General features: G+C 35.5%; 1 protein-coding gene across 1 annotated transcript in view; it reads left to right on the top strand.

Annotated features, from left to right (window-relative positions):
• Nucleotides 1-267: 267 nt before the first annotated feature.
• The window catches only part of LOC131693404 (LIM/homeobox protein Awh-like), a 94,767-nt gene continuing 75,682 nt past the window's right edge, over nucleotides 268-19,352 (top strand). The window contains exon 1 of the mRNA XM_058981181.1: nucleotides 268-817. Coding sequence (XP_058837164.1) covers nucleotides 812-817 — 6 coding nt within the window. The 5' untranslated portion in view covers nucleotides 268-811. The remainder of the gene's footprint in view (nucleotides 818-19,352) is intronic.

Genomic DNA, 19,352 nt, shown 5'->3' with positions numbered 1-19,352 from the left:
CTCCTCAGCATGAGTTGAGAGAAAATCTAAAGACATAGCATAGCAAACGAACGTAGAAAATTCAAACAAAACAAACCCAACAAAAACAATCACCCTCTTTTCAGCCAGCTGATCTTCCATTTGTTGCATCTTGCTGTTCCCTCCAATATATTATCACCTTGCAAGATCGTGTGTTCATATGTTTACTTGATTATGAGCTTTCGGATCTGGAGGGATCGATACAGCCAAACGAGAGCGCAGACATCCAGCCAGTTCCGAGCGAATAACGGTCGTGTTTAGACGTGCCCGCGCATATATTTTTTTTCTCACGCCGGTGTTCCAACTGAGCTTTTTCGCGTTTTTGTTTCATTGTAGTCACGTGCGTGTTCGAACGACTGTCACGTTCTATCAATTGATCTACTTTATCGACCTGGTGAGAGAACAGGCACACGTAATAGATAATCGATTAGGACGCCTAGCCGGTCATCGCCGCTGGATGATGCTCGGGTCCCCACCCGGTGCGGGATGGGAAAATTGCGAACGAAGAATGCTGCTGGAAAATCGCTTACCTTCACAGTATTATTGTGGTGAAAATGGGAAGCGCTGAAACTAGTTGGCGCTTGACGTGATTTTAATTAACTTATGGAAAATATCGTAGTTTATCTTGGAATGTGAATTGTTGCGGAATGAAGTGGCAGTGGGAAAGTTGTGCAATGAAAAAATTATCGCTCGAAAGCAGACATACCTTCGGACATATCGAAAGCTCACAGTAGGCTGACGAGAAGAAAACTAATGAATACCGGCACATGGGTTGGATGCTGTGAAGGAGAATATGAAGGTAAGATTTCTTTCGAAGTACCGACGGCATTTTGGTACGTTTTTCGATTCATCGTTTCGGTACTTATATTTGTATGTAAGCGATAGTTCAATATTTGAACGTGGTGAGAATAGAGCAGTAGATTGGTTATATTTCAAGGAGACAGCGATAGTTATGATGCAGTTATTTCGAAGAAGTTGTTCAGAAATTGGATCTCGGAGAATAGTGCATTAAATTAATTATTTTTGGGAAATACGAGGGTTCAAAACAAAATGGAATTTTATGCATAGTTTACAATATTATAATATTTTTTTACTAACAATCCAAGAAATCGAGCTCATGTTGTTGTAACTGATCTCAAGCATAGAGCAATACATGGGACCCAGTTTAGAATCTCGAGGGGTGATAGACGGTCACATACGCGGCAAGAATTGTTGTACACATTAAATGTCATTTTTTCCTGCTATGAACTTGAATTACACTAAGATGATTAATTACCGAAAAAAATTGTTATATGTATTTTGATTTGAAATGCCATTTAGGATCATATTTAATAAGAAAATTACATTTTTAATGTTAATACCGTAGGATTCCGTTTTTGGCAACAATTTTATTTTTTTTCAGTCTCCAAAACAGGAACCGTACCAAAAATGGAACCTTATTTTTGAATTTGTATTTTCAATTTACGACTTCAAAAATTTTACAAGGATCTTTAATCATATAATAATAAGCGAAAAGGAATGAGATAAAAGAAATAATAAGCAAATTGATTTTTTTTCTTGTTTTTATCAAATTTAGTCGTAGTCCAGTAGAATTCTCACAATTTTCGCGCACTTCTAGAGTGCAATGCTCTCATTACGGAGGTGTAAAATATCACTTAATTCGAATCGCTTTTCATCGATTTAATAGACGTCAGAACGCAAAAAAATCACTGCATGGTATTGTTGATTTCACTCTTGGGATTGATATTTTTTCTTTCTGAATATTAATGAGCAATATTGCTTAAAAACATAGTTCTTTTAAAAAATAAATAAATTTAATTGTTCTCCATAACTAGACAATCGTCGATATTCCAGATGGAATTGATAGATTGAAAATCGAATTGCAACGCTTGAAGATATTAAGGTTTGAAGAAAACCATTTTTGTTGTAAAAATCACTTGCAACTGTCCAAACAAAAATAATTGATACATCATTGCTACGGTAAAAACGTTTTTAATCCACCTAACAGTGTGATGAGACACTTCTTATAACTCTTATCACTCTTCGGATATTATATCGTTTGAGAACATTTAGAACTTGATGCTTCGTGATGTTTTTGATAACACATACTACATGGGATAGTAGCAAGACTCAGAGAATCGCTCAAATCAGCATAGGACAACATCAGTGCTAGAAACCTCGAACCAAATCAATGGGAAAGCGAAAAAATGGCCCATAAAATAGACATACCAACGAATTATTGTTAATGCTCTGTCAATAAAATATCTATATTGTGGTGGGAAAACTGAATCTTCCTAAAGGGGTTATATATTGTACTGAGCCAAAAAAATCGAAATTTTTTTTTGAATCGATTTGAAGTTTATACTTTACTCAAATTTCCAACGCGACTGGGAACTAAGAAATCAACGCTTTTTCTTGAAAAGTGCGATACGATGAGTGATACCATTCAAAAAAAATCAACAGTGAATATTTCCAGACTTGGTTTTATTTCCTATTTAAGAACTATTGTGTTTTTTTACATCCTAGATTGCATGATTCAGTGATCGAAACCCAAAACTTCATAAAGTATTTGAAATTATTAAATTAAAATTTGTTTTTGCTATTGAAATTGACAAAATGATAGTATCACCCATTTGGCGATTGTTTACTTTTTCGGTCCCACCTATCAGCATTGAAGTATCGCACTTACGTTTGTCTTGCCTGGCACGACTTAGAACAAAAGGTGGACTAAAGTCCAAACTTTTCCGTATCGGTTAATATAGGACGTTTTTATGTAATTTTGGTACGCTGAATTCGTTTTCGATATTAAAACATTTCAAAAATGAACATTTACTATTCATTAGGGTGCCTCAAAAATATTTTTTTTAAATCGTTCTTAAAATTTGTGTATATTAATTTTCGTGTGCTAAATCGTTTCTGATATAAACATTTGCAGAAAAAATTTCATTATACATTAGGGTGGCTCAAAAATAATTATTTTGTTGTGAAGGTTCAAGTTTTTTTTAAAGACATTTTTGTGCGTTGAATTCCTATGTTGGTTATAGAAAATAGAAATTAACTTTACTACTCATTAGAGTGGTTCAAAAGTGAATATTTTGTCTTTTATAAAGATTTCTTTCAATTGTAATTTTGAAATTTGTCTTCCGTATTAAAACGAATTGATTGACATCTCATTATGGGGCTTTAGAAATGACTATATTATTTTTAAGGAACAAATAAGATGTGATTGTCTAATTTTGGAACGTTTAATTTATTAGTATTGGTATGAAAACTAAATTTTTTTCATTTTCAAAACAAACATGTTGAGCGTCTTAGTGGAATATTTATTTACATTCACTAATCAACAAGATGGTTAACGATTTTGTTTTCGCAGGTGTGTTTTAAGTTGCTTAGATTGATTATTTCATACCTTAAATTAAAATAAATCCAAAATCTTTTTTTCATGTATGTGGTTCATTTAAAAATGGTCTTATTTTATTTGGATAATATCGCATACCCTTAAGCTATATCAGTGCTATGCAAACTCGGAAAAAATAGTCCCACCAAATCACTAGAACTCAACTGTGTTCACTAAGATTGACAGTTATTGCGTAAGTTAGCAAAAAGAGTTCATGAAACATTTTATGACACATTTGAGATGGTTGAAAATATTTACTGAATTTTAAACATTCTTAATTCCTTTACCATTTAAAAACCATACTTTCCACTTCCTTACTCTTGATCACTAGTAAAACCCTTGTAGATCATGCTCTAAATGTTATTTGAAAGTTGTGCATAAATTAGTGTCATTATTCTAGTCATAAAGTGAATATTCAAATTAAATATCAGTAATAACCATGCGTCTCCATTCACAGTTTTTTTCAAATTTTGACTGCTTATCGCAAAACTAGCATAGGCTCATTTTAAAGAGAAAATGAAAAGCTTTCGAATGAGCATAGTGTGATCGCGGGCATTCACGGGCGTTGTTATCGTTTTAGAAGTTCGAATTCAATAACAAAAAATCATGACAAACAGTTATCTAACCACTAACTAAACCAACTAGTGACTTATTTTTGGCGATTTTACGATGTGATTTTATCACACGGATAATTTTGGTGAAGTAATGCAATTTATAAAATCAACCGTTTCTTTGAAAAATGAGAATAACCGTATATAGTTCCTATGGTCAAATAATGCAAAAACACTTGAGTTATGCCCTTCAAACAGCTGTCAAAAATTCATTTTGCATTCAAATCACCTAAAATCTCGCGAAAATGATGGCTGATGGCTCAGCTGATACGAGAAAAATACTAGTGAGAATATCGCATAACCTTCATATATGGACTTAAGTCCGGGCTCGTCCCACTGTGCACCGATTTCATCCGTGTTTTTTCAATAGAGATCATTGTTACTATTTACAGCTGGTATCAGCTTGATAATCCTAAAAAAATACGAAAATAACAGTTTCGCCTCTAAACTGCTAGCAAAAAAGTATCGCCCTGTTTGTTTGCATAGAGCGTGGAGGGCGAAACTTTAAATAAACAAACAAAAATACAGTTTCGCCCGTTGTATTTTTTGCTGTAGTTTAAAAAAGCAATATCGTAGAATCAAAATTTTTAGGTAAATTTGTTGCGTTTCAAAGCCCTCATTCGCATTTATGAAAAAGCCCTATATTTACATTTGTAAGTATCGCCCTATTCACAAAAAAGCGTTGAAATGAAATTGCAGCTCCTGATATCACACTATCTCTGAAGTGCATGCGTGCATAGTTCCAAATTTTACTTCGACATCGACTTTTTCTAAAGGTGACTTCCCAGTAGTATCCTTGATTTGAATTATTATCGCTAATCCTAATGCCAAAGAACAAATAAAAACCTCTCGAAAACGAACCGTTTTGGAAAATCATCATCATTACTGGAATTTTCATTTTCACGAAACTTTTCGATAACCTTCCGTCACTTGCGTTAATGCACTGGGTGCACAGTGCTCTGAAAATCTAGCGAAATCGTCTTAGGGCACCAGCGGGTCTGTAAAGAATACTAAAAATTAATTTCTATTCCATAATTTTCAGTTCAGCAATTCGAGAGATCGTGCTCACCGCAAGCCATGAAAAATAGACTACGTTGTGAAGCGATGGTCACTATTTATTAAAAAATCACGGTAAAATAAAAAATAAAACTATTAAAAAATTTCAAATAGTTTATAATTTCCACAAACTTATTAGGAAAAATTGTTTGATAAGCTTTCGTAATATTGTGTAGGAAAAAAGCTGAAAATTTCAGTATTTTCTCTATCTGCAACATATAAACCCTTAAGTATACCAATTAATTGGTATACGAATTGGAATAGGTTCGCCAGATTTTGGAATAAGTCTATAAAATAACTCCTTGAAAACTACCTAAAAATTGTTGTAGTTCGATGCAATAAAAAATCTCCAAAAAAGAAATGTACCTATTAATGTGAAACACAGCGAATTATACATACAATAAAGACCCATTTTTATCAGTCTCATGGTGTATTTTAGGCTGACAAAATGGAGACATTGACTAAATCGGGCAATTTTTTTCTTTATAATAAACTGAAGCTGTTAAAATATTCTTCTCGTCCCTTGATGTAGTCTGATAACTATTTCTGATTATGATGAACTTTTTATTTTCGCATATTTCGCATATCTTCATGATAAGGAAACATTCTCAAGAAAGGATTTACTCGAATTCAGTCTTGTTCGTCTGCTAGAGCCCGTCAAACATATGTTCATATTTGGCTGATAAAATCGGGGTTTCAATGTGTTGTAATAGATATTCAGCATTCGAAGAAGTTTCTTTTAAACGAGTGTAGAACGACTTTGTTTCTACGTACTTGAAATCAGCGGCGTAGCCAGAAATTCGGTTTGGTGAAAATCGATCATACTGTCCAAACGGCGTAATTCCAAAACCGTAATTTTTGAAGTTTTAAAATTATGCAGAATTAATTTTTCAGAAAACAGTAACAGAGTTCGTGTCTTTAGCGAATTTGTTGAGACTTTATTGTAGTCAAGAATATTAACCTGAGAAAATTCACCATAAATACTTCTTGGTTGATATACCGTCAAAATTATTGTTTCAAATGATGCGCTGTTTAACGTTTGTAAAACTCATCGAAGATACTAAACCTCCGAAATTGGCGGTTTCAAAATGATGCTATCTTGACCGTAAATTACTGTTTCTAAACATTTGACCTATACATATAATTGGTCATACAACAAATATCAAATGCTCATCAAAATCGATCAGAACCTGCTAGAATCGAATGGAAATCGTCATTTTTCATAAATTTCTCTCTACATTCGGAAAGTGTTATCCTCGTTATTAATCATATTACGTTTTCGTCTCAACTCGACGCATTCCCAAAATAAAAACCTGTTTTAATGCACCTAGTGGTGCAATTGTGCTTGTCTCATTTGTCCAGACTACGATTCTATGGCTGGTTATGTTCAATACAATGGTGGAAATGAATATTACATGTTCAGTACGATTTGCACATACATACAATGGATCGACAGCCACGATCTTGAAATACTATGTGATACTGAAACATCGCTTGAAACCAGCGGCGGATCATGGAGAAAGATCCGGGAGGTCCAGGTCCTGCCGAACATTTTCAACTTGTTAAGAAATTTTAAACTAGTTTTAATTTTAAAGTAGCAACCCCTCACTGCATACTCTCTCCGGGCCGGTATGATTGACGATTTTTGGAGTGATTGCATAACCTTTCTATATGAGAAAGGCAAAAGTGTACCAAAGTCCAAAGAAGTCAATTTTTGTCAAACATCTCAATGTTTCATGCATTTTAATGTCATTTGGCATCAAAAATACAAATTTGATTTTGAAATTTTTTCATTTCAGTTTATATGTGAATTTGCTGTGTAATTGCACTCTTCAACCCGTAACTCCGGCACCGGAAGTCCAATCGATAAAAATCGGTCCAGCCATCTCTGAGAAACAGAGGTCACATTTTTTTTTCTACATACACACATACATACACACACAGACATTTTTCGATCTCGACGAACTCAGTCGATTGGCATATGACACTGGGCTCTCCGGGTCGGGATTCGATTGACGAATTTTAGAGTGAATGAGAAAGGCAAAAACATTTTTAGCAAATGTTGAAAGTTATGCATTTTTTGGTGAGCAGTTCTATGTTTCATAGACATTAAATCAATTTTAACTTCGCTTCCTATTAAATAAAGACCCTTATTACAGTACATTTCTACAAAAGCGAGCTCAATTTGAAAAGAAATCTGAGGATTATGATTGATTACAGAACTCTGGAATTTTCTATTGGAATGTTTTCAGGTAGGAATTTGATATTGATGCTATTAGACAACTGTGAAATCAAGACCAATAGATCAGTTACATATCAGGACCCCATTGATGTTTACAACAACAGGTTATCAATCTACGGATCAGATAATTGTTATTGTAATATTGAATTAAATCAGTCTGCATCAATAAATTTTCAACTTCAATCCAATAATTTTTTTTTGGGTTTGGTGGGGAGGAGGGGGGGGGGTTGTATGGTGTTAAACCCCAAAACCTTCTCTTGGCAACGCCGTTGCTTGGAGTTATTTATTTCGCTTTTCATTTTCCGATATGTTTCAGATCGATCAGATGGTCATGAGTTAGAAAAATTGCAGTCAGAAGGCTCGCACAAATGAACATTTTTGCACTGATAAGCTATCAAGTTCCTTCCAGACAACTTGGAAGTGTTCGCTGATTATTTCTAGCGGTTGTAGATACAGAAATGAAATACAAAATTCGTTTTATCGAAATACTGTTTGGCTTATTTCAATGGATTATTACCATATTGAACAATAAATAGGCGACAAAGAGTAATCAACAAACAACAAGCCATAACTTTTAAAGTATTCAAAGTAGATATTTAAAGTCTTTAGTAAAGTTATTTGCAAAAGTAAGAGCTACAAATTTGCTGAAGACATCATTTCGATATAATCACTTCCAAGAAAATTTGTGAAAATATCTCACTCATAGGGGGATTAATCAGCTAAAGCACAATACCAAAATAAAGGCTATATTACCTCCATTAAATCCTCCGAAGATACTATTAAACTAAAATAAGCCGTTTTGGAGTTAATAATAGATTACATGTTTTTGGTCATATTTCTGGCAATGGGAAATGATAAAAATCTTTCGTCCGCATTTAATGTTAAATATCTCTTTTGATAATAGTCCGATTTCAACAATCTATAGCTTGTTCGAAAGGTATTCGTTAAAGCTGTCTAAAAACATATAAATTGTTAATCTATATTGTCAATTTCGGCAGATAATTTAAAAAAAACTGCAAAAAACGCCATTTTTACGCATTCAAGCATTCATATCTTGGAATCTAAACATCAGAATCAAAAACAAATTAATAGCGTTCATACTGTTTTTGGTTCTTTCATTTAAAATTGGTTTGGATAAGATCGGTTCAGCCATTGCTGAGAAACACGAATGAGAATTTGTCCGTTACACACACACACAGACACACACACACACACACAGACACACACACACACACAGACATTGTCCCAAATCGTCGAGCTGAGTCAACTGGTATATAAGACTCGGTCCTCCGGGCCTCGGAAAAAATCTTGAAAGTTTGAGCGAATTCTATACATATCTTTTATAAGAAATGTAAAATGTTTCAAAAATCTCTAAAACTATGCATTTGCGAGGAATTAACACATCAAAAGATAATTTAAGCAACCTGATTTCAAAAGCCGCTCTACCTCAAATTTTTAAAGAAATCATAGCAAATTAACCATTATAGATAGCCTTGTTTATTTAGCAAGCTTGATTTAATTAATTTGTTTTATAATATTGTAGAGAATTGCGCAGGTAAACTTTACACATCCAAACAGTCGATACTTTGAACATCCTAACCATAAGAACCACCCTAATTCCATTCATTTGAAAAAATCGCCAACAAAATACTAACAAATTTGCCAAAGACATCATAAAGCTAAAACAAACTATTTGGAGGCCATCAGTTTTGTATTCCTAAATACGGCTTTGGGACGCACTATGGTCAGCCTTCGATATGTATTGGAAATTTAGTGCCAAGTTTTGTGGTGATGTCATAATAATCGAAAGAGAAAGTGAACAGAAAAATGCTCGCAATCTTACTAATGTTTTATTGAAAATTTTGTCTTATTATGCAGTGTAGTGCATTCCTCTGTACTTGACTCTTAAAGTGCATAATTCTAGGTCTTACTATAAAAATTTATACCGTCAGACAGTAGTTAGACTGTTAATAGTTATATTGTACATAAATAATACATTTCTATGCTTATTGTAATCATTAAACGCAACGCGTATATTGTAAAATATAGTTAACCCTTAAATGCATAACGCTGTTTTAAAAGAAAAAAGAAAAGAAAAAGATCTGAAAATTATCACAGTAATGTATTGAAACTATGATACAATTTTAACGAAATTGAAAAAAAAACTGATTTGCGCTTTTAAGAACTCCCATGTTCAGAAACAAAGTCAAATGTGATATCAATTGATACAAAAAATATCTATTGCACATTTTTTAAACCCATTTGTTGCCAAAATCGGAGTGTGCCATGAAGGGAGAATGCCAAAAACGGAATCTTACTGTAGTATGAATTTAAAAAATATGATTAAAGATGTTGTTAAGAAAACATTCTTATTAAGTTTTCACACGATCCAAATCTACTAAAAAAAAAATTTCGTGTGTAATACGATAAACATTTGATTGTTGATAGTTTATGGTGGATAAACGCTAATAACTTCTAAAATGAGCATAATTTTGCAAAGTCGAAAATTTCAAACAGATTAAAATGATCAAATTTTGGAAGATTTTAGTTAAATACATTCTGATATGGAATGACAAACATTTTTTTGAAAATGCTGCATGCTAAAACTTCTACGCCCTTTCAAAAAACTGCTCTTGTGTCAAAATGTTCTAATTGCCGGAAGAAATTATGAGATTCATAAACCAAACACAACTGCGAAGTTTTGTTCGAATCAGTGATGGTCATGGTAAACTCCTGGTAAACTCAAAAAGATTACCTTGAATTGCTATTCTTTTAGTTTCAATTTTAAATTTAATTTTACTTAATGGAATTAAGAAAACTTTTAGAAGTGAAGCAGCGAAAAATTCGTTTTTTTTAAATAGTGCACGGTGTGTTTGGTGGAACATGTTTATTCGAAAAAAAATTGGCATCTCTAAAACTTCAGTGTGTAGTAGAACAGACTTTTCTCTTTCATTTGCAATTTAAAGCAAAATAATCGGTCGGGGGCTCCAGAACAACTTTTTTATTTTGTTTGAAAACTTTGGTTTTGCAGTGAAACTATTTGATATTTTTGCCACTAGGTATTGCTATAGGCATTCAATTATTTCTAAAAGTGACAATCTGTTGGCCAATTTCATTGTTTACAACTATGTAGAAAACTATAAATCGGTCTTAAATTTCCCGGGAAAGTTATGAAAATTTTACCAAAGTTGTAGATTTTCACGAGGCCTACTGGTTAATGAGCCGATTTCAAAAAATATTTTCATATGTGAAAAATGGTTTGCTTTAATTGAACAGTGTATTCAGAGTGCTGGCAAAACCCCACCTTAAAGCTGAGAAAACATAATTCCAGATTCCATTGGCTCTTGCGCACCAATGGTATCTTATGACCAAGGAGATATAGAGAAGAATAGATACAATTTGTATGTAGGAAATTGGTACTCTTTTCAAAGATGCTGGGAAAGATAGCAAAAAACGAAAAGTTTTTTCTGTCAAAGGTATAGTGGTTCCTTTTTTTTCTTCCCTCGTTCTGGAGGATGACTGATATAATTTTGAATAAATCTCCTTTTCCATGAATATCTTGTAAGATACGTTTGGCAGAAATTGGAACCTTTATATTTCAACAAACTCGATTAGATATTTAGTCATTTGAGAATTCTGGTTGACCGCTTCAAAGTTGGTTTAAAACTGATGAATAAAAATATAATTCTATGAGATTTAGGTTCAAATTTGTTAACTTTTTGGACAATATGGAGGACTTCTGTTCATCAAACGATATAGCTACAATGTTTTTCTTGTACTCCAATCACACTTTGGCTTCAAAATTCATAATTCTCTTTGATAAGAAATTCCAGAATCGCTATACGATGAACAGAAATTACAATAGTCAATGAGAAATAAAAGTTTTGTCTATTGTACGAAAATAAGGAGTTTCCCTTTGCGACACAGTGGGACGTAAACGTTCCACCTATTTCTCCTAAGTTTTTACTGAATTTCTAGTTAGCGTTGACATATAAATACAAATTCTTTCTTTTAATCAACTCTTAGGGATGTAAGGAGTACAACTAGCACAAAAACTATGTGAATTTGTTAATTACTTTTTAGTTATAAACAATTAAAACTCGAAAATCTTGTTTTTGACTTTCTCATCTAGAAAGGTTATGCAATCGGTCAGAATTTCGACTTTTTAACCCACAGGGCCGAATTTCTTATACCATTCGACTCAGTTCATTGAGATCGAAAAAAGTCTGTATTGTGTGTGCATGTATGTATGTGTGTATGTGTCAAATGATCTCATCGATTTTCTCAGAGATGGCCGATTTGCACAAACTTAGTTTCAAATGAAAGGTACAACCTTCCCATCGGTCGAAATTGATTTATTTAGTGATCCGACTTCCCGTTCCGAAGTTACTGGTTGAAGAGTACGATCACACAGCAAATTTCCATATAAACTGATACCACCATGATGTCCAAATGATGCAACACATATTGAAATGTGTGCAATAGTACTTGGATTTGTGTGTTTAGATCATAAATTACGCATCGAAGTCGCTTTGATCACATTGTCCACCTATGACGGCTCTTGATGCCACCAGGAAACTTGCCAAGTCCCTCAGTTAATGTCACACCTATTTCTCAGCGAATAATTCACCGATTTTTACAAACTTGGTCTCAAACGAAAGGTACAGCGTTCCCACTGACTGCTAATCTTATTGGTCCGGTTTCCGGTTCCGGAATTACAAGGTGATGAGTTCGAACACGCAGCAAATCCCGATTTCAACGTATATGGCGATGAATGTAAAAAGGTGAAATTTTTTTCAAAATGTGTCCACAACTGCTTGGATTTGTACTTCTAGGTCACTAACAGCCATTCAAAGTCTCTTTGGCCACCTTGGCCACCATTGATGGTTCCGAAAGCCCCGGCGGAAGTACCAATTCAAAATAACAGTTACATCGATTTCTCAGTGATGACTGGATCGAATTGACAAATTTAATTTCAAATGAACGGTGTTGCGTCCCCAGAAAACTGTTATTAAATTTTATTTCGATCTGACCTCCTGTTGCGGAGTTACGAGTTGAGGAGTGTGGTTATTGACCACCCAGCGAAATCTTGTTGGCCACATTGAGCACAGACGGTTCTGGAAGTGCCCGAAAAAATCAACATCTTTCAAAATTAAAAAAAAAAACACATCAGTTTCACAACAGATGGTTGGGCCGATTTTCACAAACTTTGTCTCAAACGAAAGGTATATTATTCTCATGGACTGCTATGAAATTTTATACAGATCAGTTTTATGGTTACGGAAATATAATATGAATCTTCCAGTCACATAAGAAATTTCCAAGCAGGAACTAAAATTTTATTTTCAAAGGGGGCCCAGGAAATTTCAAAAATCAAATTCGTATTTTTGATGCCAAATATCCTTCAAATGTATGAAACGACGAGATTTTATGTTAAACCGAAAAAAAAAATATTTTGAGAAACTTTTGACTTTTTGAGACTGCTGATTACCGCCTATTGAATTTTTTGGCGACTTTGTAATGTTTCAAGTCCCAGCAATTGACACCTATCCGGATATGGCGGCGGATTAACTGTGTCTCGCCATGGCAGGCTTCTTAGTGCCATGCGAACGAAGCGTTTCTGCACTCGTTTGATTCTAATGCACCACGAAACTTGATGTGGAAACCAAATCACTGAGGCGTTTTCAAGAATCGGGCGAACGAGTGAACAGTACAGAGCTTTCATGCAAAGCGGATATTTGAATTCTTTAGCAATTTTGAAGATAAAACCCAGTTGACGCGAAGCTTTTGAGATGATCAACAAGCGTTGTGAATCGAACATCAGCTTTGCATCCAACTGCACTCCCAAATTGCACACCTGATCGACTCTCGTCAAAACGATGCCACTAATGCTGTAATCGAACATAACGGGCCGTGGAATTCGATGAAATGTTATCACTTGGCATTTGGCCACGTTAATGATAAGCTTATTCTTGCAGCACCAATCAACAAACAGTTGCAGCAGACCTTGTAAGCGCCAACAATCCTCTACCGTGGGAACTAGGAGGTACAGTTTCAAATCATCTGTATAAACTAATTTACAACCAGCTTCCAAAAGCAATGCGATATCGTTAAAAAATATTGCGAATAGCAAGGGTCCTAAGTTACTGCCTTGCGGAACACCTGATTTATTTGTGAACTGCGATGATATGCTGTCATTCAATTTTACTAAAACTCTTCCAGAAAGATACGATTCCAACCAGGCCACGAGTTGAGAAGACATTCCCGGTCGAGATAACTTGCAAAGAAGTATCCTGTGATCAATTTTGTCGAACGCTGCTTTTAGATCTGTATATATGACATCCATCTGTGCTTTGGCCTCCATGTCCGTGAGGCACTTGGACGTGAAACTCAGCAAGTTTGTTGCGACTGATCTTCCTGGCATAAATCCATGCTGATCGAACGAGATGTAATTCTTTGCACAATCTAACATGGCAGCACTCACAATTATCTCAAAAAGTTTCGAGGATGCAGAAAAACTGGTTATTACACGATAATTTGCAGCGTTCCGCCGATCGCCATCCTTAAAAATAGGACACATATATGACTGCTTCCATATGCGAGGGAATTTAGCTTGCTCAAACGATCGATTGAAAATCCTACTCAATGGACCTGCCAAAGCAGTGATGCAGCGGCGTAGAACAACAGCGGGCAAGCCATCTGGTCCGGGTGAATAAGAGCTTTTTAGTTTCTTTGCAGCGTGTTCAACCAATTCAGGCGTAACAACAAAAGTGCCCAAATCAATTACACCGATGGGAAAATCGGTAGCAGCATTTTCCGCCTCTTGTCTTGAAGTAAAGCTGCTCGAGAAGACTTCAGCGAAATGCCTCGCAAATAGTTCACATGATTCGGAAGCTGAAGTAACGACCGCACTACCAAGAAAGAAATTTGATGAGTTTTTCCTTTTGGAATTTACAAATCGCCAAAAACATCGTGGATTTCGTCGTAGGTTAGTCTGCATGCGAAGCACATAGGATTTATACAAACTAACGTTTAGAGAACGATATGCATTGACAGATCGACGAAAGTTGCAAGCATTGGTAAGGGTCCGTTGGCGGCGAAGTTTACGTTGATAAGCGTTCCGCTCACGCTTTAACTGACGTAGCTGCAAAGTGCTCCAAGCAGGGGAAACGGGCGGTTTGACACGAGGAACATTAAATTCAAGCCACCGGTTAATTTCACCACAAAAACTTTCTGCCATATCATCAACATCTCCATTTGCAGACATCGAATCCCAATCAATATTGCTCAAATAATCAGAAAGAACAGTAAAATCTATCAACCGATAATTCAATCGGCGTCTATTGCTAATGTCGTTAATTGTCGACGATTGCATGCTTTCACTATTTGTATGGATTGAAATGACAAGCAGTGGATGATGGATATCTACGGGTAGTAGCGGGGCAACGCAACTATCAACTCTAGATCACAATCGAAAGGGCAGAAAACAAGATCGAGTGTACGTCCGAGCAAATTACATACAAGATTTTTCTGTGCAAGACCCATAAACTCCGTGGCATCTAGCAGTGTGTGGCTAGTAAGTGGCAAATTCGAACTATTGCATACAATACCAAAATCACTCTGAGCCCAATGCATACGTGGCTGATTGTAATCACCACACACGAGCACTGCGTCGCTTGGCGAACTTTTATCACACAATTCATTTACGGAGGCTGTTCATTGATCACAGTTAGATCATGACTACGATCTGGTGGAATATAAGTAGCGCAAATCAATATTTTCTCCCTTTTATCAGCGCAGACACAGAAACTTGCTCTAAATTCTGTCCATTCATCGTTCTCACTAACTTACTGGCATACTGGTGTGCTACCGCTATCAAAACACTCCCAAATCGAGATTTGTCATTATTGCGCCGACAACGATCGCAGCGAAACACGTTGTAAGCAGGGCCGGCGGAAAGCGTGGGTAGTATCGGTAGTACTACCCACTCGAAAATAACAGAGTGGGTAATTACCTACTAAAAATTTTGAACCATTTCAAAATATTTAGATGTGCAACGCCTGTATCTCGCACTACACACATTTGAAAACATCGATGTACCACAATTCCATTTGCATAAACGAACGTGACTTAATGTGAATGTAATGTAAGCGTGTGCATTGCGAAAAGGGAAGCAAATCATTACTAATGGACCCCTCACCCTATGCTTTCTACCCACTCACGCGTAAAGTGTTTCGCCGCCCCTGGTTGTAAGTCAATCCAAACAGTTGAAGTAAGGTGATGCAATCGTCCAGTCCAGTTTCGGTCAAAATGATCACGTCAAAGTCGCAATCTGCAGAGTTCAGGAACAAGGCTTCAATCTTCGTTCTTAATCCTCTCGCGTTCTGATAATACGACAGAATACTGCTATCGCGATCCGGTAGATGCTGCAATGGACAATCATTGAATGCAGGTAAAGGAGAAGAGGAAACATTCAGAAAATCGCACTGCATTCAAACAATTGTCGCTGGAAACATCAGACCGGCGGGCCAACATGCTGCGTTGAGGGCTTGTTCCTTATGTGCTGGATCAAGGCCAATTTTAAATGAGGTGTAGTTCATATTGCTCACGTCCTTTTTCCTTTTGGTACAAGACGAATAACTTCAAACAGAGTATCCAAATCTAAACAGCGGGCGACAATCTTCTGTACATCGGTATTGCTGATCAATGGTTGGAAGCCGGACAAATAAAGCCAAAATCTTGGCGGGGGCGCGACCGGTGTGATGAAGGCGACAGAGAGGTCGCCGAAATCAATTGGATTTCAGAACGGAATCGGTTGAATGAGAATAACAATATCAAAACCGTAAAAAAGCCAACTAAAAACTTGCGCGATATCCAAGTTTGACACTTGACAGACTGAGTGGTAACACCATGGTGTCCGTGTGATGTAATACATATTCAAATAGGTTCAACATTATTTGGATTTGCGGGTCTAAATTACTAATGACTAATTAAAATTGTTTGTTCCTAAGCGAAAGTTATACCCCTTTTTTCCAGCGAGCTTCTAACCCATTTTTACAAACTTGATTTCAAATGAAATTTCATTCAATACTGACTTTTGGTTCCGGAGTTATAGCTGGGTTATTGCGGTCACATAGGAATTTCTCATATCGTCGCTGTTGTGCTATCTTATGACAAACGCCATTTTGGGGTAAACTGAGTTAGATATGCCACATTACTTCTCTAAGAAATCTCTACAAAGTGGCGTTTACAGAATTTTGACATTCTGCTTGGTTACTGAGATATAGCGAGAAACGTGCTGAGAAATTTCTAATTTTTTGCTTCAAATGACTGTGTCTGGGGGTTGGCTCAAATTATCTTTATGTATGTGATATTTTTATATGTAAAACTATCTGATAAACACAATGACATAATCATTTTCGAAACAAAAATGCACGAACTGTGAGTAAAATGCAATTTAATTTTTAAATTGGAAATATAGCATATTTGGCAACACTATAACCAGATATAACTATTTTTTCTAGATTCCCTGACTCATTTCTTTCAAAATGCATCTGACCGATTGTTTGTAGACCAAATGAAGCCAAAGATATGAATAAAAGTTAATAATTGATGATTTTTTTCTATGGGAAATTTTCCATGCACGATTATGACACGCCATACAAATTTTGTCATCAATACACACCTATGACACGTGTGAGACCGACTTTTGTTTACATTTTTGAAGAAAACTCGCAATGTAGTTAACCGATTCTCGTAATATTTGAGAGATTAATGCAGAATAGATAGAAGCATCATTTGTCTTCTTTGAATTATTTATACCATTTATAAGTTTCAAGATATTCAATCTCAAACTTTAAAAATCGTTTTTCTCGAAATGTGCAAAATGGCGCTTGTTATAAGATAGCACAACAGCGACGATATATCATAATACCTCATAGGTTAAAAATCTATTGAAATTCACATTAAATTACTTCTATTCGCTGGCCTGGATCACTGATAGTGAATCAAAGATTCTTAGAATAAATTTCCACTGTCGATAATTCTGGAAGTCCCGGGTTCCGGACATATTCCAGAATTAAAGCCACATCGGTGATGATTGAATCAATTTTCACTAAACTAGTCTCAAATGGAAGGTATATTATGCATTTGGGTGTTGCACGTTGCACCCTATCATACACCTTTACCCTCCTTCCTCCCAAACCCCTCCCAAACTCTCTCTACCGCTCCCCTTATCTCAGACCAACCTCACACCCGCATTTCCTTCACCCACCCGTATACCAAAATATGTTAGGTTGTTCACAACGCATCCTCCCCTACCCACTAATTATCCCCCTACTCTCCCCTAACACCCCGCATTTCAAAACATGTTAACACGAAGACAACATTGAACACATGCTGATTAAGCTAATTATTGTAACCAGCTCCTAAATCATAGCATTGATAAATGATATTTTTTGTAATTTCAGCAAATGTCAACGGTTACTACTTAAGTCCATGAAATTGCGCTAAGGCTTTTGAGTAATTCATCCAAACATACCAATGTGGTAAATGGTAAAAATATATGATGTTATTTTGGTATGCTATATGAAATATCATTGGTAAACCCGCAGTGCTGGCAAAACGAATAGTTTTTGGCATTTAATTCAATTTATCGAACTTTGAACAGCTATAACTTGTTTTAGAGACATTCCAACATCATGCATCCTTCGGCAAAGTTGTTCAGCATATCCTGAACTACACTTCTAATTAATTGTTGGCATACTGCAGGAAGAATTGTAATCTGTAAAATTCAAAATACAAAAAAGTAGGTTTTCCCATACTAATCTTCATACAAATTTCAATCGCAATGCGCTTCGCCGGGTCAAAACCAATCGACCTCAAATTTTGCACAGTTATTTAAGACCTCAAATGGAATCAAAAAAGTGCTGTGTTGAAAAAACGATCATTTTGCCCCAGCCTACTCTACATAGTGGCTTTGAACAAAAGGAGAACCAAATTCAAAACTTTTTCGTGTCGGTTCCAAGAAGATGGCTGAATTTTGATATTAAAATCAATTAAAAACACTTTCTATTCATTAGGGTGGCTCCAAAATATTTTTTTTTGTCGAAATGGTTAATAAATGACTTTAAATGCAATGTTTGTGCACTGTATTCGTTTTTGATATAAAAATATATTAGGAAAAAATACTATTGATTAGGGAGGCTCATAAATAACTATTTTGTCTTTAAGGTTCAAATTCTTTTTGTTAAGTTTAGTACAACGCATTTATTTTTGATATTGAAATGAATTTGATTTCCATCTCATTAGGGTGCTTCAATATGATTATGTTATGTCTTAAAGATTTAAGTGAAATGTTTTTGAATAACCTTGGAAAGTCGGATTCATTTTTGACGTAATTTGATTAGTAATAACAACTTCACTAATCGGTTCGAATTTTGTACCCACGTCACTTCTGCAAACAGATTTTTCGGTAACAGGAATTAAGGGGTGGGGGGTAAGGTTGATTCGACAACAAAGACACTTTTTTAATTTTTTGTGGCAATTCAGAGAGTGTCTTGTTAGGAGGTTATTTGTTCAAATCAAAGAGATGTTTTAGTTCCAAAATACAAAAAATAACACTTCATCTCCGGGAACGATTTTTTAATTTTATTTATAAATTCTTGAAAAATTACTCGATTGGCCAAATCGGTTAACTAGAACTCGAAGTACACCGTACATATTTTCCCCTTTCAAACGTACACGAGTCCAGTCAGAGCATATTCATGCACGCCATATTTCATATCCCACCATTATGCAGCAAAATATGAAATATGACCCGTGAAAGAATCTCCGGCGGAGCTGTAGGTATCGCCCAGAAGGATGATAGGTGTTATTCTGCTTTGTGTACCTTTATCCCTATACATATATAAATGCACATCTAAGCGGAGGGCAAGCGATGGCGACCAATGCCGCCAGTTATGCAAGTATGAAACGTGCTACGAAATGGTTCGGCCCACGAGCACCCTTTTCGGCGTGGCTGTTATTA

The sequence above is a fragment of the Topomyia yanbarensis genome, chromosome 3 (genome assembly GCF_030247195.1).
Source record: "Topomyia yanbarensis strain Yona2022 chromosome 3, ASM3024719v1, whole genome shotgun sequence".
Classification (NCBI taxonomy): Eukaryota; Metazoa; Arthropoda; class Insecta; order Diptera; family Culicidae; genus Topomyia; species Topomyia yanbarensis.
The sequence above is the reverse complement of the archived record's forward strand: the minus strand, read 5'-3'. Positions and strand labels throughout refer to the sequence as shown.